This window comes from Corvus cornix, chromosome 20, assembly GCF_000738735.6.
Source record: "Corvus cornix cornix isolate S_Up_H32 chromosome 20, ASM73873v5, whole genome shotgun sequence".
In the NCBI taxonomy this organism is placed as follows: Eukaryota; Metazoa; Chordata; class Aves; order Passeriformes; family Corvidae; genus Corvus; species Corvus cornix.
In genome coordinates, this window is record NC_046349.1 from 12576318 (window position 1) to 12601893 (window position 25576).

General features: G+C 44.6%; 1 protein-coding gene across 1 annotated transcript; it reads left to right on the forward strand.

Moving 5' to 3' along the window:
- The first annotated feature begins 7524 nt into the window (after positions 1-7524).
- On the forward strand, positions 7525-14209 carry CBLN4 (cerebellin 4 precursor). Its single transcript, XM_039563729.1, is given in 5 exon segments — positions 7525-7564; positions 7567-7745; positions 7747-7791; positions 9129-9245; positions 11731-14209. Coding segments are annotated over 5 exon segments (579 nt in total). The 3' UTR covers positions 11929-14209.
- The last annotated feature ends 11367 nt before the right edge of the window (positions 14210-25576 follow it).

Consider the following 25576-nt stretch of genomic DNA (forward strand, 5'->3'; position numbering starts at 1 on the left):
CCTGAGTGAACGGCTCAATCAGGCTGCCAAAATGCTCAACTGGTAAGTCTTCCCCCTAAATTCAACGTAAATGTTCATTTTTTCACTGTTTAGCATGTACTAAAAGCTTTATTCTCAGAGTAACAAAGAACAGGAGAGCCTTTGAAAGCTCCAGCTCATTCTCATGCAGGTGTGAATACTTTGTGAAAATAAGATTTTCTTTAGCACTAACTTGAATCCTTCACCTCACAGCACGGTGTGATGTGCCTGAGCAGCCCAGTGGCTTTTTGGGTGTACACTGAAATGACTGCAGGCATTGCTAAATGTGCTTTAAGCCTTCCCACTTGCTACCTATTTACCCAGGAATGAATTCTGCCCGCTGGGAATATTCTATACAACGGCAGTCATCAGTAATTAAACAAGAGAAAGCCACAAAGTAGCTAAATATTGCTTTAAGCTCATTTGACAAATAAGGCATTTGAAACAAAAGGTCTCAGATGCAGATTTGAAGTCCCTGGATGCAATTCAAAAGTGCTGCAATGTGTTTAGAAACATAAATCACTGACACACTTTTGCAAAAGGGTAAATAACTGGTGATCTCTGCTGTGGTGATGTCATTTGCTCATAAGCACTGACCTAAAAAAACCCCAAACCCCAAGGGTTATTGTCCATAAAGATCAAGTACTGATGAGCAGATTTTTACCAAAATTCTTCCTGTAGCTCCTAGAAATGTTCCTGGACAAGCTCTGTAGGACTCAGCCTGAAATGGTGCAATTATAAATAGAAATTTGCTCAACTCCAGTGCAGGAACTTTTCTGAGTCAGTAAATAACTCCCAGATGACATCCCAAGTTGCTGTCATTAATACTGAAGCTTGCTCCTTGGAGTGCTGCCACTTGAGACAATCTGATCTCTCACGTTGCCATCAGGAATTAAGCTGATTAGGAAAATCAGACCCCTTCCAAATCCTGTAGATTATGGATTTACTGAACTTGCCCTGCGAAAGGACAACCTTGCTGGGATGACTCTGCTCTCCAAGTCCTGGCTGTGGTGGATGAAGCAGCTCTCCAGTTTCTTGGCCCAAAAGGCACAAAAATTGGTGTTTTAGGTGTGTAAATCTTTTTCTGCATTTGTCTCTCCCTTTCTGCAGGCAGGAAAGCTGTGCTGGCACCCTCCCCAAAGGGCTGGAATTCATGCAAAAAATAACTTCTGTCTTAAAGCTTTTTTTTGTCTGAATCCCTTGAGACTCAGATCTGCTCATTAACACTGATCTCGAACTCATCCCGAGGGAGAGCTTTGAGACAAAGCTCAGTGCAATGCGGGCAGAAATTTTCTTACCTGCTGAAAGACAATGTCTCAAACTGAAAATTCCAAGGACTGGGATTGGTGTAGGCTGGGATTCACACACTGCACGGTAGGAAGTGACTTTTGGAATGGAAATCTTTCAGAAGGACACCCTTGTCAAGTACTTTGACCTCACAGTGGTTACTGAATGCAGATCTCCAGCAGTATTTACTGCATGGTTGGTTTTAACCTTTTCCCTTAGGTTTTCTTTGTTCATTTTGGAGAACTCACGAGTTCATTCAGCTTTGCTCATTTAGGCCTCTGCAGATGGAGCTGTCCTGGGGTTGTTGCACTCTTTGCCCTGACACGAGCCATTGCAAGCATCTTGTCTGCTGCAAAAAAGGCTCAAAAAACTGTTGGAGGAGCAGAAAAACTGGGGCTTCCAAAAAACCATTCATTTTTGGAAACCAAATACTGGGGAGAAGAAGTAAAAAAGGTGACATGGCATGTTCCTGTCCCAATTGCCAAGGATTTCCTAGAGATTTGGAGGCTGTGCCCGGCTCCAGAGATTTGCTCTTATGATATTTATTCTAAAACAGGAGGAGGAAAACTCAGCTACTTCCAGGTGCCCTGCTGTGATTTTTCTGTTTCCCAGCAGTGTGTGAATGAGTCAGGAGCAGCTGATGTGACCCTTGCAGGGAGGCTGGACACCAATCCCAGCAGCAAAAGGATGCCTTGGAAGGTGGTGAGTGAACAACCAATCCCTCCAATAGAAAAAAAATCAAACCCTCCAATATATAAAAAATCAAACCCTCCAATACATAAAAATCAAACTCTCCAATACCTAAAAAATCTGTAGAAGTTGGCACATCTCAATAGATGGCACTAAGAATCCTAATGCAAAGCCATTCCCTGTGGCTTCCTCCCCAAATATCAGCACAAGCCTTCCAGTCAATCCAATCCCTCTAAATCTCAAACAAGCAATCTGATCAGTGGACAACCTCCTGTTCACTGCTTGTTTTAATGCAAATGACTCCCTCAGCAGTGCTAGTCTTAATTTTCCATTGGCCCTTGATGTGGAACTCCTTTGGTGAGAAATAAATCCGGGACAAGTCCTCCTGAGGGGAGGTGATCTGTGCACCTCGATGGATGTGGAGGGAGATGCATTAAATTTCACCACTTCATGAGCTCATTTTTCTCTGTTTCCTTGACACCAAATTAGCACACAAATACATCCACAAAATATATTCAACATTTTAAGCTAAACTGACCACCAGCAGAGTGTTGGAGCCTCTGCAAACTCCATCCTGAGTGTGGAACAAACCCCTTTGTTTGATCCTTCCCTCCTGTCAAAAGGGGAAGCTTCTCCTGCCAGGCTGTTTTCCTGGTTTTCTGATTTCTGATTTTCCTGTATCATCTGATTTTCTTGCATTTGAGCAAAAATCTCACTTCTTGCCTCATTAAAATGCTGTTGAAACACCCAAGATCACTCCCTAGGTCAGGGCAGAGCTTTGTAAAATTATTTATTTCACAGGATTGCACAGATGGATCAGGAAAATTAACAGAAAAAAAAGGGAAAAACAGGAGATCTTTCCTAGACATGAACTGAAGTACAGTAGTAAACCAAGACTTAAATTTTGCTTTATAACAAGTTTTAAATGCAAATACCTGCTTTAAAAGCAGTTAATGTATGTGCTTGATTTTATGGTCTTAATCCACCCAACCCCTGTTTTTACAGGAGGTTTAAACATGTCAATACTTCCTGGAAGTATTTTGAATACACATAAATACAGGAAATATCGAGCTATTTGTGGATAGTTTAGTGAGGATTAATGATGGCATTTGCTGGCCTGTTGGTGGCAAACAACTGACTCCTACCTGGGGTCTAGGAAGGAGCAAAAAGAACCTCCAGGGTCGTATTTTGCTCTCACTTTCACACTGATGTAATCCCAAAGTCTGTTGGACTCAGAGCACCAGAAACATTGGGATATTCCCAGACATCCATCAAGGAGCAACTGCTGCTGGAAGGACTGGCAGCATCTGCCTGGGAGCATTTCAAACCCCAATTTTCACTGGGTGCTTGGGGCTGGGGTGTGCTCAGCTGTGGCACGAGAAATGCTGAATAAAGACCTCAAATGCCAGAGCTGTCAGCAGATCTGAGCAGTGTTACCTTCACACATGCAGGCATCCTGCTGACTCATTTTCTTAATCACCTCCAAAATTCACAGGGAGTTTTAAAATTCTGTTTGCTGAGGAGGCCATCAAAACACAGATTTATCATAGCAGAGTGTCAGGGAAAATAAAGCAGCCCAACAAATACAGGCAGAGGATTGGTTTTTATTGTGTTCTCTGTTCTGCTGCTTCAGAAAATTAAAAAAATTCTTGAAGATGGGATGGACTGAGGAGAGGTACATGGAAATAGGCAAACTACAGAAAAGGCTTACTTCAAAAACCAAGGAAAATTGGATTTCAGACTAAAATAAAGCAAGGAAAATCTAGGCTTGAGTCTGCATCAGTGTGAATTAAAGACCAAAACCTTCTATTCATTGTAGGCACGTGTAGAGCTGAAGATTTTATTATATTCCTATAGGATTGCTTCGCATATTATGCTTATTTAAATGAAGTGAAATTTACTTCATAAAATATTTACAGCCTGTTCTTAAGAACCATCAGGCTCATTAGCCAGGTGAATTTGTCTTGGGTTTGGCCAACAAACTGTTTGAGCAGCAGAGAACCACGGGCCAGCTGTCTGGGAGCCAACAGCCAGATGGAGATGCCAGCCAGCTCAGGAATTGCAATCCCAGCCTGAAAGGATGTCAGAGCACTGGGAAAAGCCTGACCACGGAGCTCCACGAGCACAGGTGGGGATTGCCATCAGTATTCTGGGATGGAATCCCCCCCTGTGCCCCCTCATCTCACGTCTCCTCATTAGGGTGGGCTCGGCAGAGCACAGAGATGGGGGGAGATCCTGGGAGGGGCTGGGGGTGCTCAGCTCCCTGCAAAAACCTCTCCACGCTCAGCAAACAGAAAGCTCAGCCTGGCAGAAGGGAAGAATAATTAGGCTGAAGAAGAAAGGCAAGGAGAGGAAGGATGGCTCTGTCACCGAGGGGTTAGAAGGATTCCAAAGGCCTCCAGACACAAGCACGGAGCTCAAAAGCACGAGAGGAAGTCTGAGGCAGATTATTCCTCCCTTTTGTGAGGCAAATGACTAATTATACAAAGCAAGATGTTCTGTTTCCAAAGAGATTTGGAAGGTATCATGCAATATTGATACAGAAATCTTATTTAATGCAGGTTTACAAGGCAAGAGGTAGAAGGAAATGTAAATGCAAACACGGTGTTTTATCCTGATTCTCCCTGTGGCTCTTCCCTCTGTCAGAAAGCCTCCTCAGTGCTGGGGGTCTCCTGTGAAACAGCAAAATTCTTCCAGCTGGAGGCAGTTTTAGGCTTCCACAGTGTGTCCAGAAAGGGAAAGATGCTGTGAGCTTAATCTAACTGTTTCCATTGTTGTGTACTGTTGCTATTTATTTTACTCATTTTTCTTTCAAAGGAAGAAAAACCAAATCCCTGTTAGCAGGAGCTGGATCAATACTGGGAAATTCTGTCAGATAAAATAAGAGCAATCATTAACCTTGTTGCTTATGAATTAAATGCAAACTCCACTTTTCAACTCACCTCTCCCACAGCATCCCCTGCAAACTTCCCTCATTTTGCTCAGCAATCAAAGCCCAGCTCAGCCACCCAAACAGAGATTGTTACAAATAACCTTGGAGCTCTCTTCCTTCTGCTTGGCTGGGAAGAAAGGAGGAGGTGTTTCCTGGTATCAGATATTTTGGTGATAGGGACTCTCCAGGCTGCTTCCTTAGGTGGATTATGGATATTATTTCTAGCCCTGATGTCTCTTGGAGGAGCACATGGAGAACGTTCATGGCCATGCCCCAGCTCTGCTCTGGTCCAGGTGTGGGGTCCCCTGGCCAAATCCCAGTGCAGTGAAAGTCATCCATCTCTAATCCCAGCACAGGGAGGAGCTGGAGCTGCTGGAGAGAGTCCAGAGGAGGCACCAGGATGAGCAGAGGGATGGAGCAGCTCTGCTGGGAGGAAAGGCTGGGAGAGCTGGGATGGTTGTTATTGGTGCTGTTACTTGTGCAGTGTTAAAAGGCCACTCAGAAGCTTTAGGGACAGAAGAGATTTGAAGCAGGAGATGTTGAAATAGTCTGGAAATATTTATATTTAACTGTTTGTATTTATTTACAAAACACTTTTCCCACAGCTTTGTTTTGCTAGAGTCCTCAAACTGGTGTTCCTGTGCACAGGAGGGAATCTTTTAATCTGCAGCTCAAATTTCTACAAGAGGTACAAAGCTGTGCTCAAGTATTTGTTTGATTTCTAGTTTCCTTTCCTGACAGTAAGTGGTGCCTCTCAGCTGGATCCTTCCATCCATCTTTGTTGTGTCACTGAGCAAGAGGACGTTGATGCATTCCTAGAAAACAGAACCATTTCTTTTTGCCTCTTGCCTGATCAACGGGATTCCTTAAAATTTGAGTCTGGCCTTCTGAATTTTAGGGAGTTTGATGCTTGCTAAGAAGACTTTTGGCTGCTTTACAGCTTCTCAAAGACTTTGCTGAGTTCTGCAGAGTTAATGCTTCACCCTTGGTTCTCTGCATCAACTGAAAACCAGTCCCAGCTCACACTTGCCCACAGAAAGCTTTGCTGTTCAGCAGAGAGTGGATTTTGGTGCTTTTTATTCCTCCTCTTAGTTTCCTGTTGCTTGTTTAATTTCTTCTGTCTGCACCCAGAGATGCCTTGGGCAAGCAGGGAATGGAGGCTGCTGCTGTTAATGGTTGGCACAGGATGTATTTGTTGCAAAGCTGTTACAGGCACAAACAATTTGCTGTACTGAAAGGCATCTATCTAAAAATCATTTGCTCAATTTCTTCTAAACTGTTGGCGCTTTTTTGGTTTGGATAGAAATCTGTGTAGCCAATTCTGCGTCTGGGAGCACTGTGCCACTTCTGCCAGTTCCTGAAGTGAGTTTAGGTTTCACCATGAGACTATTTCAAACAGGGCCAGGCAATGCAGGAAGGGTCTTGTCCAGAAGCCATCAGCAGCACCAAGCCACTCATGTTTTTAATAATCTCGAAAATCATGGGAGAACTACGCTAAGGTACCTGCTCAGTCTCCCAATCCTTCCAGTACACACCACAAAAGTAAATTAATCAGAGACAGAGGTGTTAAATCACACCATAACCATGTGGCAGCACCGTGAGGTGGCACCTGGCCACGTTAATGCTCGAAGAGGAGGCAGGAAAGTCCTGCCGGTGACCTCAGGGTGTGATTTGAGGAAAGCTGTTCCCTCCTGCGTGCTCGGGGTGTCCTGCCCCGAGCCCAGCTGCAAACACCTGCACAGGAGCTCCGTGCCCTGGGACACTCCCGCAGGTTCAGTGCAGCCTTGCAGGCTGCAGCGCTTCCCCATCCTCCTCCTCCTGAAAATCGGGGATGTTGCGATGTCCTGGCGCTTTCCCTTGGGCTTTGCAGCCGCTTCAGAAGTTGCCTGGGAGGACAAGAGTGTGTGTGAGCAGGGGCAGTTCCGAGGGGAGGCTCCCTGGGGATGAAACCTCGAGCCTGCCCCGCTAGGTGAGAACTGGGCAGGTTTGTTCTGACACAGCTGCTGCGGAGGGGGGGATTTGTGGCGGGGGAAGATAGAGACAGAGAAGTGCAGTGTGCAGCACCCTGCCGCTGCTATCAGAGGCAGGATCTGGCAGTTCTGGGGGAAGGTGCCACCTCTCCGCTCCGCCACTCCGAGCATCCTGGATCTCCAGCTCGAATTGCCGGCAGCGGCGATCATGGCAGCGCCGGATGGGTTTATTTCTTCGCCACCTCTCGTTTCTCTCTCTCAGCAATAATTCACCTGAGGGCTTCTTTTCCCCCCGCCTCCCCTTCTCGCGCTCTTTTTTGATGTGCAGAGAGGGGAGAAAAGGGCGTTCTGGACAGCGCGTATTTCGCTCGGCAGCTTTTTGCGGCGCGCTTTAAAGAGCTCGCCAAAGGACCCGGGGAGAGAGAGAGAGAGAGAGAGAGAGAGAAAGAAAGAGGGGGGAAAAAAAAAAAGAGCACGGCACAAAGTGGTGGCGGTGGGAGGAGAAGGCGAGGAGAGAAGAGCCGGCGGGCAGGAGCCGGCGGAGAGCAGAGCCGGAGCAGCGCGGTGTGTGCGCGGAGCCGCCCGCGGTGGCCGGAGCGGGGCGCGGAGCGGCCGCGGGTGCGGACCATGGGCTGGCGGCTGCTGCTGCTGGCCCTGGCGCTGGGCGCCGCGCCGCCACCGCGCAGAACGACACCGAGCCCATCGTGCTGGAGGGCAAGTGCCTGGTGGTCTGCGACTCCAACCCGGCCCCCGACGCCAAGGGCTCGTCCTCCTCGCCGCTGGGCATCTCCGTGCGGGCGGCCAACTCCAAGGTGGCCTTCTCGGCCGTGCGGAGCACCAACCACGAGGCCCTCCGAGATGAGCAACAAGACGCGCATCATCTACTTCGACCAGGTGAGCGCCGCGCCCGAGGGACCGCGGGGCCGCTGCACATCCCCCGCGCATCAACAGGTGCTCGCCCCTTCCCGGATCCCGGCTAAAACTTGGGAATCCACCCCGAGGCGGAGGGGCAGGGCAGGGCGAGCTGAGGCTGGGGGCTGCAGAGGTTCCCCATTTGCCCCCCGGGAGCGGCCCCTCCGCACCTGCGGCCCCGGGGAGAAGCGGGGACCGAGCCCGGGAGGTGCCGGGCTGGCAGCGCTCGGTGGCACCGGGGGGTGGCACGGCCCCGAGGGGCTTGGCGACAGGGGGACCTCAGGTGCAGCCTGTGTAGGGTTTAGACGGTTTGTTCAGCTTTTGAGAGGGGAAGAAGAGAGAATTTTTAGGGGAAATCCTTTAACTTTCCCTGCACAGTCCGAGGTTCACGGTCCAGCTTTGCTCAGCTCAGCACCAATATTAACGTGCAGATACCAACACACGTTTTAATGCCAGCTTCTGTCCTGGGGCGAGCCCAAAGTCATTGAGACTGATGGTTCTTCTCGTTCCTCCACCCTTCTGTGGTGAGCAGCGAATTGTCGTGGCAGCTGGAGCCAGATATGCTCCACAGCTTGGTACTGGCACTGTAAATGACCCTAAAACTCCATGGACAGTCCTAGAGGCTTCCGAGGGCTGTGCCTGGCACAAAAGAGCCTGGAAATACCAATTAAAATAAAGCACAACAAAGCGGAATGAAGGCAAAATGCAGTCATTGCAGAGGATGTGTACCATACTGGTGATGCACTCATTTCATATCTTCCCCTCTGTCACTTGCCTCCGTTTAATTAAACCCAAATCATTATTAGTGCCTGTAAGAACAACTGAAGCCAGTTTTTGCTGGGATGTGCCGGGTATTCCAGTAACTCAGCCTGGCTGTGAACTGGGAATGACTCCTGTCATTCATGCAATCCTTCCTCACACTTGGTGCTTGGGGAAGGCAGTGTTGGCTTGGCCGTTGCTTTTTAGCCAAAAGCCGTGAGCCACTCCCAGGACTGGTGTTTGGATGTCATTTCAGGGAAAGATGAACAAAAACGCCTTTTTAAAAACGTGTATGGAAGAAAGGACTTGAAGGTATGGTATAGTATCAAAGTAAGAAATAATTCTCACCTTAGTTTATTTGTAGTAAAGTTGTCCTATAAATACAACTAAATACCCATTTTATGAGTTATTCCAAAGTAAGCGACAGAAAATGAATAAACCAGCTTAGATGTAGATTAAAAATTTTCCCTGGGTGAATGGTTTCTAAAGTTGATAATCTGTATTTTCATTTAGCACTCACTACCTGTACTAATCCCCATGCTATATTTTTCTGTTTGTAGATCCTAGTAAATGTGGGCAATTTTTTCACGTTGGAGTCTGTCTTTGTAGCACCAAGGAAAGGAATTTACAGTTTCAATTTTCACGTAATTAAAGTCTATCAGAGTCAAACAATTCAGGTATGTTGATCGAGTATTATTACAAGATCTTTATTTAAATTGTTTGTTTAGGATAGGGTCTTGACTGAGCACAGGAGCATTTAACAGGATTTTAAGGAAGAATAGTTTAGTTTACAGCAACCTGTGGTGTTCACTTCCTAGCAGCAGAGTCAATCATTTAAACAGAGCAGCTGAAATAAGGCAGAATCCTCACCTCAGGTAAATCACCACAGCTTCACTTCTGTGCCATGAATATCTGGGTGACATAAAGCATTCAAGAGAGGGAATGATCCAAGAGTAAAAGAGAGCTCTGTTGAAAAGTTGTGTTTTGCTGCAGGTTAATCTCACTGTGTGGAACACAGGAGTTCTGGGTACCAGATTTGAGTATTTTTGGAACAATTTGTGCCCTGGCTCCTGGTGCCAGGTCCCTGGTTATGCCCTCAGTGTGCTGAGGACCAAGGTTGGTTATATCCCTACAACAATGTCTTCTAGGGAGCCTTTACAGCAATTAAAACTTCATTTTTTCACTATATAATGTACAAAAGATGTGTCATATATTAGAAAAAAGGGGTAATTTTGCACTTTCTTCTGTAGCTTAATAGCAACGGAGCTGCCTCATTAAATACAAGAGGGAAAAGCCTCCAAGTTCCTGAACATCCCCTTGCTGAGCCAGCAGCAAATTCCTTGAAGTAATTCCTTAATCTTCCTGCCAGGTCAGGCAGTTGCTGTGACACCTCCTGGCTTCCCAGGGCTGGAGTAACATCTGTGGCTTCCCTCGTTTCCACCCACGAGACCTCCAGGTTCATTGAAGTGTCTGATGCTTTTCCCTGCTCTCTCCTGCTCCTGGATGTGTTTTTAAGGCTGCCAGGCTGAGCTGAGATGGATATCTGCAGGAGGAGTGATCAGACATTTCTCTGTGGCTGCTCTGCCTCTGCATTGCTGGCTCTGGATTTCCCAGGAAAAGTGTGAATGGTGGAGATGGGGAGAGCTGGTGGAAGCCACAATCCTACCTCTGGTGAAATTCCCCTTCAGTTTACTGTGTAAAATCCTAATTCCAATCAGGTCAATGACAAAGCCTTAAATGAAACACTGGCCTCATGAAAATATCTGTAGTGAGCTTATAGGCTGTTTAATGTGCTCAAAATGTGTTCTTTTCACTCTCTTGAATGCTGAAGGTTGAATAACTCTGTCAGCCACTTCAGTGGATTTCAAATGCACAGTATCAGGAAAGATGCCAAGCTTTGGGTTCTGGAAGTCCAGCTTGGATTTTGGTGTTTCACAAAGCAGGAGCTCAAACCTGGGAGTTTGGGACTCATGGCAGGGAATGTTCCAACCTGTGCATGGCCTGAAATCTTTCAGGAGTAAGAGATTCTGAAGGGATGGATGGGTTTGCTTGGCTCTGTTTTGGAACAGTCAGTGTGAGACCAAGCTGTGCAAACCTGTGATGTGTCCTCTGATTAAATTCCTGTAAGATGATGTGAGGAGAACCTGATGGTACAGAAGGAGTGAGATAAACCCAAGCCAAGCAATGAGTAAAGCCTTGATGCCCTTTTTCTGCGTGGTAAATGGGGAGGAGAACTGGAAACCATTGGAGTGGATCAAACTGGTTTGAGTCTCAGCCACATCCAGACTGAAGCCCCACTAAATCACCTGCAGGCTTCCTGCACAAGTGATGTTCCTCTGCCCCCACAACATCTGTCAGTGCCATTAAATACCATTAAACTGCAATGGGTTCCCCGGAGACTCCTGATTAAGTGGATTTCCCAGACAGGTGAATCCCAAATAAATACCAGACCCTGCTGCCCTGACTTCTGCTGAGCACTAATTTATTCTGTGGTGACTCCCATTAAAATTAATGGGAGCATATGCAAGGCCAGCAGAGTGGATGTGGGTAAGCATCCCATAATTCACCCCCTGTGACTGCATTAGAGCTGCTTGGAATGGAAAAACAGAGCAAAGCTGATCATTTGCCATGGGGGAAATGAAAAATGCCTGGAACTGCTCATTCCCCCAGGCCCTGCCCATCTTTATTAGAGATGCTGCTTTCAGAGCACAGGCTGTGCTGGCTTGCAGAAGTGTTTTACAGAAAAAATGGAGTGAGTTTATAAAGCTAAAAGTCAGTTCTAAACTTTAGAACCAGGCTGCCATCTGTATTGAGAGGGACACACATTTTGTTCCCAGTGCAGTGTAAGCTCCCAGCCCATTGTGGTGCCTCTGACACCTCGTGTCACATCTCTTGGTGACCAAACTTATTGAAAATACCTTTTTTTTTGCTCCTGTGTGACTAAATAATCCCTGAGATAGGCAAAGTGATACAAACTGAGGTGATGCCTCACTCAGCTGCAGGTCCAGCTCACATCCATTTGCTTTTGCCAAATAAATGTCATTACTGGTTTAAAACAACCCAAAAAGCACTGAGGATCGGGCCCTTGCACTGTGGTTAGTATTCAGGGGTGGTTCTTGATGTTTTGCTGTTAATTAGAGCTTTTCAGGGCTTCCCTTGCAGGTGAATTTGATGCTGAATGGGAAGCCAGTGATTTCTGCTTTCGCTGGGGACAAGGACGTCACCCGTGAAGCTGCCACTAACGGGGTCCTGCTCTACCTGGACAAGGAGGACAAGGTTTACCTGAAACTGGAGAAAGGGAACCTGGTCGGTGGATGGCAGTATTCGACATTCTCTGGCTTCCTGGTCTTTCCCCTGTAAAGTCAATTCTCCTGTGACATCCATCCCGGTGTGGACTCATCCTTGCCTCTGTTTACATGAAGATCATTTTGTCATCATGGCAGTGGTGGTTCTTTATTGCTTTCTCATGGGTGATTTTGGATTCTCTCTCTATGGATTTTGGCCCCATCTGAACTACTCAGAAGTCTCACAGAATTTTGTGTGTTCAAATACAATATCTTTGGACTGAGACTAGAGCAGACAATAAATATCAATGCTTAAGGTTACAGTCTAAAGCTCTGCAAGATTTATTCCAATTTCATTTTCTGGACTTACTTTGTGGAAGAAGTGGATTTTCTCTAACTGTGAAAAGACTGGCACCAAGTCTTTCGTGTAGGAGAGTTTGAGTTCAGACTCCAGTCAAGAGTTAGTGTGTTGCTGCCAAAGAACTGTGTATTGATAAATTGGTCACACGTGTTTCTCTCCCTGGGACTGGACTGCCACGATCTGTTCCATTGTCTTAGGAAGGTAATTCTTACTGCTAAGTGGTCGGCTTGAGTTCTCCTCTGCGTGTTGTGTGTCGGATGGTTCACCCAAATATTTAAGCTCAGTCACAATCAAGTCCAGCCTCCATAAACCTGAGGGGTTATGGATGTATTTTGGTTGGATACGGAAGGGGTTCCTCTTTTCCACGTGCTGATTCCTAAAATGAAAAGCAGATTATAACCATTCAGACAAAACTCCCCAGGGTTAAAGGTGATCATTCAGGCACAGCTTTACAAAAATAGCTTTGCCCTGCAGGACACCTCACACTTGTTCTTCAATTTTAATTAACATGATTGATAATTACTGCTTTATTCAGCTCCTGAGGGATTCCTTCCTTAGACACAACCACTTTGTCAGCTGGAGATGAGATCCCCTTGTTTGTATTTCCGTGTATTTTCCAACCCTTCTGTTGTGTTAAAGGTCTTTTCTGGTTTTGCCTTAACTCCACAGCTGTATAAAATTTTAGGTCATTTGTTCAACAAATATGAAATCCAAATAAGTGGTACCTAACTTGGTACAAAAGCTTCCCAGCTTTTTGTACAGGTCATGTGAATTCATAAACTTATTTATTATCTCATTGTTACATAATAAAGATTAATATATGTTAGCTGAATTTTTGACCTTTGGATTTTGGAAGTCGCTTCATACTATTTTTTTATTGGATATAATTGTTATATGCAAAATGGAAACTGCCCTGGGAGGTAGGAGAACTGCCACGAGTTAGTGTGGCAGAATCCTGGAGGTAATCAGAGGGATCGAGAAATAACCTATGCATTTTATTTAAAAATAAAATTTAGGCAGAAATCCTGGCCTCACTGAAGTTGGTGTTCAGAATCACGTTGATTCCAAAGGATTTTGGATGAAACCTGTTCTTTAGGTTCTGCCATCAGCACCAAACTCCAGTGCCATCAGATTGAATATTAAATAAAATGATTTTCTCATGAGCTGCTAATGAAAGCTTCATCCCTCGTGCCCCAAATACTCTGAAGTGATGGATCTTTGTGCCTTGTGTATCAGGAAGGATGTGGTTCCATATTAAAAGTTTCTGTGTACTTGAAAATGTTGGTGGGTGGAAGCATCTGCAGCAACCTGGGAGCTTCCCTAAAGGCCAGTTTGGGCTGGGATTTGCTGCTTTTGGGACCTGGTTCCAATTCCTTCCCTTGCTGGCCAAGTGCAGTGTGTCCTGTTGATATTTCACTGATTTAAAATCGAATTCATGGCTGGTTGGTGCTCCTTGTAAAGACATCAGGGAATCAGTGGCACAGCACTGTGCCCAAATTCCTGATTGTCCAGCACCTACCACTCAGGACTTTTTGGGCAGTTTCAGGAGGATTGGTGGGTACTTTGCACTCCTGTGAGATAAATCAGATGAGAAGGTGATTTCTTGGACCCAATTTTGTTTCTGTACTGACCACTGCAGTTGGGGAAGAAGTGGAAGGACCTGGCAAGAAGGTGAAAGATTCACATTGCTGAAAAATATTAAAAAGTTGTGATGAGCAATCAAAAATGTGTCCCTGCTGTACCCCCAAAATGTGTGTATATAAATATATGTATATCTAAACCCCCTGGAATTGCAGATCGTAGTTTGCATGATGTTATAAAGAGGTTACTTGTCCTAAGAGTTTATTTCAGAGGGGAGCATCAATATTTTGTATAAAATTGGTAAAATCTGCAATCTCACCTTGCCCATGGATATATCTGTAATGTAAAAGAAGTGTTGCTACTGAGACAGAAGAAAAACGGCATTAAAGGTGTCAGTATAATTTCAGAATGATAAGTGTATCTAACTTCTTTCATCTGTAAACACGTGATCTTTAATGGCTGCCTTTAGCATCCAGCAAAAATCCTCAACCATCTCATTATTGCCTTGATTGCCCCTCAGCAAAACATTTCTGATTTCTTCAGAGTCATTAATGCTTACTTCAACTTGAGCTGGAGAGACTGGGAAGTTGTTCCGTGGATACTCCTTGATGGAAAGTGCTTCTAAAATCTGTTGAAAAGCCTGCACAAATAATTACCAACTAATTATTTTGCTGGTCAAAGCAAAGGTTTAATTGGAGTTGCTGTCATCACACAGGGCTGGGCACTCAGAGGTGGCCTCTAGGGAAAGGCAGGTCCCATTTAAACATTTAATTAAGAGCAAACTGTGAGGTTTAGACACAACTTGAGCTACCAGATCTTGTCCTCATTTTTGTGTTGTCCCACCACAACTGTGCCAGCAGGAGCTGCTCCCAGAAGAGAGAGGATGAGCCAGGCTGGATGGAGCCAGGGCTGGAAAATGAAATTCCTTTTCCTTCTGCCTTCCCATGTCCCTCATTTTCCTGTTGGGAAGCAACGGCTCAGGAGACGCTTCACTTTTTAAAGGGTATTTAAGATTAGAGGTTTGATTGTTTTCAAAGAACTTAAACCCTGTGTTGAGCTGCACTGTAAAGGTTAGAGCCGACTTTCTGATCCTCTCCAGTTCCAGCAGACTCGTTGATTTTGGGGAGGGCAGGATTCCTCCCCCTGCTGCACAGTGGGAGGATCTATACCCACATCCTTTACCCACTTTGCAGGGAACTTTGTAGCTGACAAAGTTGATTGTGCAAGAAAACCTTTTAGCCACGTGTGGTAAGGACAAAAGAAAGAGGTTCCTTTCTGAGAAGAAGAGATTTATTATCAGTGATGTCTTTATGAATGAGATCAGTATTTTTACTTTTTATCTGGTTTATTTATATTTTATCCATATTTTATCATGGAAAACCCCTCTCTAATTTCCTTTCTTTCACTCCCCAGTGATGTAAATGTTGTTGATAGAGCCAGGTCTCCCTGCTCACCTCTGTTCATCCAGTGGAGAAATCTGCTGTTTGTTGAATCCTCTGTGCTGTGAAGAATTTGGGCTGCACAAGCCAAACAACTGCAGAGCCCAAAAAGATCCTGTTCAAAAGAACCTGGTGGCAAAACTATTTTTGGAAAAGGCACTGAGGTAGCTTTGAAATGTTCACAAGCTCTTTTGTCTCTACATAAAAAGGAAAAACCAGCTTTGAAGGAGAGAAAAGGAAAAGATATTTTTTTAAACAAGGTTTTATATGTGGTTTCTGTTATGTCATTCTCTAGCAGTATCTGAACATTTCATGAGTGTTAATTCAATCACTTTGGCCTTTTTGTAGCTGAGTAACCTACTGAGAATACAGAGACAGGGTTTGGGAAATGATTCCCAGGTGCCAACGCATCCAATCCTGGTGCTTGGCCCTGTTCAGTTTGCTGGATCAATCCTTTCTCTGATACTGGACATTTTTTAATACAAAGGATGGTTTAGGAGTAAATGGAATTCTGCTCTATTTCCCTTTCCATGTTTCATCTAAATAACATTCCTGGAAAGGGGAATGCAGTGAAACAGTTTGAAATGCCTGAAGAATTTCACAATTAGCTGCCAACTCTTTTTTTAAGCCCCATGTCTGCACCAAGTTTAAAATAGAGAAATTAATGCAAGGAGTTCTATGTCAGGAGCACACCAAGGAGCTGAGCCATTAACATGAAGTATGGGCTGAAGAAAACAGAAAAATGTTCTCCTCCTTTATGATCTCCTCCCTTTCTAGGGGGTTCTGAGTTGGCAACATCTTTTACCTCGGCAATTCGTGACTGTTGCCCTTCATATTGTAAGAGCTCTTTAAAATATTCCAACTCTTTGTCTTCTAAAGATAACATCACCCAGATAACTCAATGGAAATAAACAAAGATGCCTAGGGACAGAATTTATTGGCTGGCACATGCCACAACACCATTTTTTCTGTACTGTTGCTGTTCAGACAGAAAAGGCTCCTTTGAGAAAAGAAAATTGTCTTGGACACTCAGCTGAAGTTATTTATTTGTTGCTGGTTGGGAATAGGGAGGGGAATAAAGCCCTTTTCTGCCCTAAGGGGAATTGATACAAAGAATAATGATAAAATCAGGCACTCTTATGGAACTGATGATGGGAATATTGGGGAAGTGGCTGGAATAGTCTGTTTGGTGCAAGCTGTGAGCTGAGGCGTTCCATGGAAGTTGTGATCACTATTTTAATCCTCACAGTTTGGGGAAGGGAAAAGTTGCATCATTTTTAACAGGTTCTTTTCCTTCCCCCCTTTCCCCCTCATTTTCCTTCTGCCTCCTGCTTCTTCTTTGCTGCAAGGGAACAAAGTGATCCAAAATGATCTAAGAAAGACTCATTTCTGGAGAGGGATGGCAGATTTTGGGTTTTTTGTTGGATTTTATTTGGCTGGTATCTGATGTGGGGGAAATACCCAAGTGGGGGGTGGGAAGGACGAAATAACAAACAATTTAACCTAAATACATTCTTGTCCTATTATTCACCTCACTGAATTACCTCAGTATGTTCTGTTTATTCATTTTCTGCAGGCCATGGTTCTGACCCGTCCTGTTCCAGCCACCACGTGGTAACAAATGGTTTTTGGTCCTGCTGGAGGACAAGAGATGTCCAAGGGCAGTGCAGAGCGCTGGAGATGGGCAAACAAAGCAGCTTCATCCCTGGATTCCTGAGTGTGCCTGGGTTTACTCCCAGCCAGCAGCTCCCTCACCCCACTGTGCTGCCGAGGGCTGATGCGGGCAGGAAGGTTGGCACGGGGCAGAACAGGCTGGGAGTGTGGAGCTTTGGGAGTTGCTGCTGGCACGAGGAAAACGCTGCATTCTGATCTCTTTGGGAGGAGGTTCAGAGGTGCTGGATAATCCTAATGCTGGGAGGAGGGAGATCCCCAGGCCACCAGGGCAGTGACAAAAAAGCTCCGTGCAGGGGACAAGATCTGCCCGCAGAGGGAGGGTCTGAATCACCCCAAGGGTTTGGTGGCTGTGTGGAATCTGAGAATGGCACTCAGACATCTGGTAGCTGTCCTGGAGTCCTGCTCAATGGAAAAATCAATGTTTGGGGTTCTATTTTATCCCTTGCTTTGTAAGAGGAAGTCTATTTCCAGTGAACAAATGGGTTTTTCCGACAAAGGCTGCCTTTAGAATTAACACCACCTGAAAATAAAAGTAAGAAAAAGTCCTAAGGATCCAGCAAGGCTCAATTTCCCTTGAGCTGAAGCCGTGCCATTAAGCAGCAAAATGAATGAAAATAAAGATTTGTCTGTGCTCTGCTACAGAACTAAATATAAAGCAGCGGGGTTGAGAGATGCATTTTCAGAGAGGAGGGTCAATGCCAGAGGGGCACTCTCCTCCTCCAGAGCCTCCCAAGCACCTGAGCAGCCTTCACAAGGTTCCCAACTTTGATTTTACTCGAAACCATTCCCGACCAGGAAATGCCACTGGGATCCAATTACTGTTTGCAAAATGCAGATGAATTAGAAAAAAAAAAAAATTTATTTTGCAAATAAAAGGAGAGAGTTGTTTTGCATCCAAAAGCCTGTGTATTTAATTTGAAACTCACTTTTTATTTGAAAATTCACATTGGTTCAAAGAGAAAAGGGAAAGAATTGATGCTGAAATAGAAGATTTGAACTTTTCAAATAAATGATTGCAAATAAACAATTAGACTGCTCCAAAGTGTTGTGGGGTTTTTTGTCACCAGATTTTAATTAAGGGAAAAATGGTACAATTTTGGAAGTTCATTTGGATGTTTTTGGTCATCGTATTTCCAAATGTCTCTCTTTTATTTTAATTATTTTTAGCATAAAACAAATGTTTCCCCACAATCTTTACTTTCATCCTTTCATTGATTTTCTAAAGCATACAAAACTGGCTGTTGAAAAGCCTGCAGTAAGATTTAATAAGCTTGCTTTTTTTAATTTCAGAAGGTATCTTTAATGTCATGGTGAGTGCAGCTTTCCCTTGAGGGGGGATCAAACAGTATGGATTTATTTTGCTGAGAAAATCCAGATCACGTTAAGCTCACGTGGTTTAATGATTTCACCAGAGGCTCATCCCAGTGGTCAAGCTCAGTGAAATTTCCAGGAAGATTTTGGACATTTTAGGGCCAGGGTGTGGAAGAAAAGGTCCAGGTTTCACATCAAAGGTGATTTTCTTTGTGCCTAAAACCTGACTGCACCTTCACCCTCAGCCACTGCTTCATGATATGATGGTGGTGGCCAGTTAATTTTATTTGTTAATTAAAGATTTCGATCAATTGTAATTCTGGTGGTCTTGTGAGACCCTCAGAAGTGGCCAAGAAGTGTCACCAGTCCCTCCAAAGCTGGGGAAGAGGTCACGGGTCCTTTCACCCTTCCCTTTCCTCTCTGAGGGCTTTTAGACAACCATAAATACTTAATATAAATATTGAAATCTTGATAAATGTGGCTTAGTCCAGCAGCTATTGGTACAAATGAACCAGCTCAGCTCAGTTACCCAACACTGTCAAATTTGGGTAACTTTTTGACAATTTTTAAAATTTATTTTTATTAATAAATCTCCCTGGGCACTGAAGAAAGACCCTGAAGAAACCTTCGAGCCCAGGAAAATGGAAAAGCTTCCGGAGCAGCTGCAGGAATCAGAGTCCAGGGGGAATTGCTCAGTGCAGCCCAGATTTACAGCCAGAACAGCAGGAGATAACCCGAGGTACAGACCTCTGTAAGAGATCACCTCGTTCCTCTTTTCTTCGGGAGAAATAAACTCTGGCTCATTTCTAGAAAGCAAAATAATTGAAATATTTGAAGAATGAAGACCTTAAGCACAGGAATGCTAAGGAACATCAGGGCAGTGAGAGAGGAATGAATTCTCCAGAGGCATCGAGTGTTTTACTTTTTGTGGGGTGTTTAAATGCGTTTCTACAAAAATAATAAAGGCTTCTGGAGGAGATAACTCCAAGACCATCTATCTTTGTTGCCTCAAATTCAATAGTGGTTAAGTGAGATAGTCTGGGCCTAGTCTGCTGCAAACACTGATTCAGTGGGCAGGATTCAGCTGTCAGCTCCTTTTTGTAGAGGAATTACTCCCCTGAACGAGTGGGGAAGACACTTTTCTTCAGGTCTCTGAGAGACAGCTGAGGGTTTACAGCTCTGATCATATAACAATGTCAGGAACAGGGATTGTGGTGAGTTTAAAAGTCTGTCTAGCAGGCTGCAGCCCAAATCCCTGGGTTTTTGGAAGCTGTATTGAATATTTCACACATACATTGCTGGAAAAGGCTTTTTTTGTGCTTGTAGGTGTCAGTCCTGGCTGAGACATGGGGGTGGCTTAAATGAGGTTTGCAGTAATGACAGCACCTCAAGATAACGACTGTGAGCACTTCTAAACTCTGATGATTTGTCAGGGACTCACCCTGAGATGAGAAATTTCACCGAGCAGCGGATCTGAGGGTTTGCAGTGAAAGGCTGCTCAGCAGAGCTGGAAATGCAGCGAGTACATTTTGTGGAGAAAAAAGGTGACGGCTCACAATATTTATTTCTTTTTAGATGCAGGAAAAAAGAGCAAAGTCTGATGTGCAACAGCATCTGCACAACTTGGAAGAATAGCACTCAAAAGATCACTACAGAAACACATTGTTTAAGCAGTAAATAAATCAATAACTGTGTGAGCACTGCAGGTTGGGCAACTTCAGGGGCGAGCCAGGGATGCCTTTAAGCCAAGTTTTTTCCTCTGTAGTAAATCTGAGTTTAAGGTGCTCAAAAGGGCATTGTTGGATTTTTTTTCTGGAAAGCTCAGCTAAGGAATTTGGTTTTCATGATGCCCCATAGGGTCCCCACAAAGTAACAAGTCAGCATCATTTTCTAGCTGCAGCTGATAACATTTATTGCTAATTCTTTAAACCCTGCTTTAAAAGAAAACAAGTCTGCAACCTGCATTGCACCCACAGGAATAATCTTTCTTTTCCTCAGTTTGGTAATTCAATTGTGACTTGTAAACTTGTGCAGCTGTAGCAAAAAAAAGTCTACAGTCAACTCTAATCTATCTTGAGGAGAGTAAAAAGTGCTTACCAGCACTGGTGTAGTAAATCCTGGCTGCTTTATTAAATAAATGTAAAATTTCACTCAGAAGCCTTAAGGAAGAAGAGTTTTAAAATATCTGAACAATTTAGCACATTCTGAAGCTGAATGAAGAATGACTGAATTTTGGAGTGAGATTTAAACTGATGACAGACCAAATCCCACTTAAATGCACTTGAGAAACGTGGGCATTATTGATGTCTTCTGAACAGTGAGAGACAAACCAGGCTGCTGGAGAAATTCCTGAGCGTCACAGTCCTTCTGCTGCTGGAAAAATAAGACTCTGAAAAGATCCCAAAGCTTTTTATAAGTGTAAGTCAGACCTTGAGGAGTCTTTACATAATCAGCACACACATAAGCAGGACAGGATCCAGCAGACAGTGGAGCACACGTCCAGTGCTAAAATCTGAAGGGATTTCATGGATTTGGGCTCATTCCCTTCCATGTCTGAAGCTGTGCATCTGCTTAATTCTTTGTTGCAGCAACAGAAGAGGTTTTCCAGGGGTAGGTGATGATTTTAGAAGTAATTTGATGTGCAGGCAGCCAAGCAAATTCCTCTTGCTGGGCTAAACCAGGGGCGTTGCTCACTGATGAAATCTCCTCCCTCTTCCAGGAGTCTCTGAACTGGAACAGTGGGGGTGGCTTTGGGCTCCAGACCTTCCCAGACAAAACCAGGGTGAGTCACTTTAATATTCATTAACAAAAAATAGAAATCTGCTGTCTTTTAGCCAAGGAAGGGCTGTGACAAGGTGATAAATATCAAACCCACCCTCCTTTAGCCCAGCTGGGGTTGGGGGAGCAGATGTTGCTTTAGCCCCCCCACAGATCTCAGCCCAATCCCCAGGATGGGACTTGGGGCACTTCCCTGCCCTTTGGCTGCACTCAGGATGACACCAGCCCTGCCAGGATTATCCCACAGGGCAGAATTCCCTTCTCCTGAGCTCCAGAGCAGCTGATCCCCAGCAGACTCTGTCCTTCAGTCAGCGTTGGTGAGCCCACCCTTGTTTTGGGGGATTCCTCATTTTGGGGGACTCCTCGTTGTCCACCCAGGAGGAAGATGGGTCCCAAAACTTGAATCTTTGCTTTGTCTCAAGGCCTTTTTTAGTCTTCAAGAAAACCACAGTGAGGCTTTGTTTCCAAAGCACCCAGTCTCTTGGATGTGCCACACCTGGGGACTGTTCCTGGCACGCTCCTAAATCCTTTTGGGTGCTCTGTGTCCAGGGGGTTTAAGAACAGGGTTTGATCCTGGGGAATGTTCCTGCAGCACCAGGATCCTGCCATCGGCCTGTGGGATCTGAGCCATTTTATAGCTTTTGGAAATCTGAACTTGTTTATCATCTCTAACAATTCCTGTATTTTTATCTCCCCAAATAACCAAGTGCAGAAGTACCAGCATGGAGTGGGTTACAAAATACACATTATCATTTAATGTATTAAATATGCTTTCTCAAAATTCCTACTGGCATTAGGAACACGCCAATTCCCCTCGGCTTTCTGTCTGATGCCTACACAGAGTGAGGAGAGCAGATGCCATTCACCTTTGAAAAGGTTGGGAACTGGGTTATTTGTATATTTATGCAGAAAATGGTTTCTAGATGCTCATTCTTTACCAGCAGATAAGGAGGCCCCATTTAGGCTTAGAAATATTGGTGTGGGTGAAGTTGTAACGCTGCAGGAAATCACTGCACTGCTGGGGACTGTTCAAGATTACTTACAGCAAGATTAATTCATGTGGCAATGAGCTCCCAAGTGCCTGGCCTTGAACACAGCACCAGCATTAAAATGCAGTTAAAACAGAAATATAGAGACAATTATGAATGGCTCTCAGTAGTGGCTGTAGGGCTGCTTTTAATTCACCCTGAATTTTCAATGGGAGAGGGCTGGAGATCCTTGTTAGCTACAGAAGTTAAAATCGGAACTGAGGACCTCAAATGGAACAGGATTACATCATCTTCATTTAGGCCAGATTCTAAATTCAAACCTCACATCTGTAGGGGATCTCATGAAAAACTCCCACCCTTAAAACACCGAGGTGCTCAAAGGCAATGCAAAATATAATACACCAAAAATATACATATTTTTTCTCCATGAAGCTGGAGAATTATGGAATTGGTCACAGAGAAAGCGAGCACCAGACAGCACAGGGGGGTTTCTCTGCTCCCAGCTCTCTTCCCAGCCGCTATTTTACACAAATATTGCAGAGTTCCCCAGTTTAGCTCAGTTTCCCCGAGCTCTGTGCTCATTACTGTGTTTCTGTAGGATAAAGAAGTGCCTGAGAGCCACAGAAATACCTTCATGCACTAAGTGAGGGTCAGGGCTCAGAGTGCTGCAAACTTGGCTCTGCTCCAGCCCAAAGCAGCCCAGAGCTGCAGGACTCGAGGAGAGCTGGAAAAGGTTTAAGCCAAGAGCAGAGGGACACACTCACATCCACCTTGGGCACTTAATTTGCCAGCCTTGGGGGATTTCTGGCTGCAAAAGGAGCAGGACTGACTGAGAGCCTGGGATTGAAAATACAGCAAGTTAAAGTGAGTCTATGAGGTGACAAGAACATCTGCTACTGGTATTTTTTTGTTGAATATGACCTCAAGCACAAAAAAGTAAGAATATTTCTGCTTTATTGCATTGATCTGGCCAGAGCTGATGTACTCAACCGATGATCTATGGGTCCAACAAATCCTTGAAATGAAAAGTTCTTACCTGATATAGGACACTTCCCCCAGAAAGTTGTACAAATTGCAGAGTGATGTGTGAAGAGAGCTCTGAGTTGCAGTCTTGAATTTCAGATTTCCAGGGCTGGAGGAACTGAACTGAGCACACAGGGTTCTAATTCACCCCTGAGAGTTCAATAAAAGTCACATCCAAATGCAAAAGGGAATTGCTTCTACAGAAATTGTGGGAGAAAATCATACATATTTCATGCTGGGACTTGAGCTTGGTTCATTCTTATTCCAGTTTCTGCATATTTATATATACTGGAAGTGTCCAAGGCCAGGCTGGATGGGGTTTGGAGCAATCTGGGACAGTGGGAGGTGTCCCTGCCTATGGCAGGGGTGGAACAGGATGAGCTTTAAGGTCCCTTCCAACCCAAACCACTCTGGGATTTTCTATTTACAACTTTGCAAAGCTATAGGCAAAGAGAATCAAATTAAGAGCCTTAAAAACATGGCCAGAGAAATATCTTCTAATGGGGCCACAACTTGGAAACCCCTTGACTGAAGGAACCTGCTTGTTAATTGTCCATTCTCCCACACGAGGAAAGCACAGGGACAAAATTAGTCCTGATGAACAAAATTCCATCAAATCACCACTGAGCTGTCATGAAGCTCCACTCACGGCCTCCTGCCAGGGCTTTCTCTCTTAAATAAATATCAGGTTAATGTGACAAACTTCAGGCTGTTCACTAAAGCCCCCCTCCTCCAGATCCACGGCCTGGGTAAGGAGTGGGGATAAAGAGCCACAGAAGAAAGAGGGTTTGGGTTCAGTGGCAGAGTTGTAGCTACTCCCACGTGTCTGGAGTAAGGGACTGAGTAAAGGCAGCTTAGGAATGACTCCCCTGACTCATGGGAACAGAGCTCTTCTTATTTGAGAGGGCTTGGAAGTGCTGTGAGGGCTGTGAACAGAGGGAGACCACGTGTGACAGGAAAAGCCAGTGCTGGTGGGATATTAGGAGGAATATTGGGAGGAATATCCTACTGCTAACAGAAATCCCAGTGTTGGATCATCCTCTGCCTGCAGCCCGGATCAAAACAGGTCAAAATAGAAGGCTAAAAGTAGAAAAATAACACTTCAGGGTAAGCTGCTAAAAACTTTTCTCAGGAGCAGCTCAGGGTTGTTTCTCTAAGAACCTCTGGTGGAATCCAGACTGCTCAAGATCTTCAGCCATTGAAAAATAAAAAATCTTCAGTATTGAAAAATACCAGCCAGAGAGTCTGGAAATCTGAGCCCTCTGGAATTCATTTGTTCAGTTAAATGCTGAAATTCCCTCCTGTCTTCTCCCTGTTTTCACCCTCACCGTGGTTCAGGTCTTCAGGATTCAGTTCCCTGTTTCGATTTGAGTAAAAATAACCCAATTTATCGTGTTTGATGGAGCAGCAACATCTGGCAGAGCAGCTCCCGGCGTGGGCTGTGCTGCAGTTCCCTCCCATGGGGCTGTCTCACCCTCCCTGAGCCCCAGAGCAGTTTTTTGGGATGAAACTCTCCCTGAAACCCCATTTGGATCCTGCTGCACTGGGACCAGTCCGTCCCTAATAACATTTAATTACTTTATAACTCAGCAGTGAATTGAGCTAATTTAACTGTGTTATCAAGGAAGGTTGTGCTGTTGTTTCTCTGCAAAGCCTGGCTTGCTTTTGGAGCATTTAAAATGTCCTTTTTTACATGTCAATTAACAGCTGACAAACGTGAAAGAAATGGATTTACGACACAATGATTTCAACCCTCAGATCCCTCAGTCTCGGAATGTGTCATCACATTTTTACTCAAGTGTAGCTTTTGTTGGAGGCTTCCCTTATTTTAGTTTTAATGAGAATTTAAGAATGGAATGGAAATATAATCCTGATGCTTAATTCTAGCATAAACCTAATCGAGTTTATGCATAACAAAAATGTCAAGGCTTGTATATTCTGCTAGAGGCCCTTACTTTAAAGCAATGCAATTAATTACATCCTGGAGGTTTATTGCTTCAGATAAAAGCATCCCGAGCCACCTTCTTTACTATTATTTCTAGAAGAAAAACAGTGTAAAATAAAGATAATTGAAGTATCTCTGACAGACAGGTTGTTTTTTCTTTTAAGGAACTGTGTGGCTTTAACAAAGAACCTCCTTAAAGAAATTTAGGAATAGCTGCTTTGCATAGAAAATTTTGGTTTGTGTCAGCCTAAGTCATAATTTACTTTATTCTGTGCCCTTAAATAGACCGTTGTACATTTCCACGGGTGATCTGGATGCCAGTTTAATTACCTAATGTCGCTTTATATAAGACTGATCAAACTATTAAACCAGAAATTCAGTGCTAGGGCGGAATGGTGCTCCTAAAAGTGAAAAATATCCCTTTAGTTCTGTCAGCAATCCTGGCACAGCTGAATTTCCTTCCCCTGGGTGGGAGGGATGCTGGATGGAGCTCACAGCCCTTTTCTGAAGACACACAGAGCTGAGTCTGAGGGCTGTGCCTTCCAGAGTTGTCTTAAACTGGCTCTTTGACAGGGACTAGGATTTTGACACTTATTTGAGTGACTGCTGTGGGCATCTTGTGG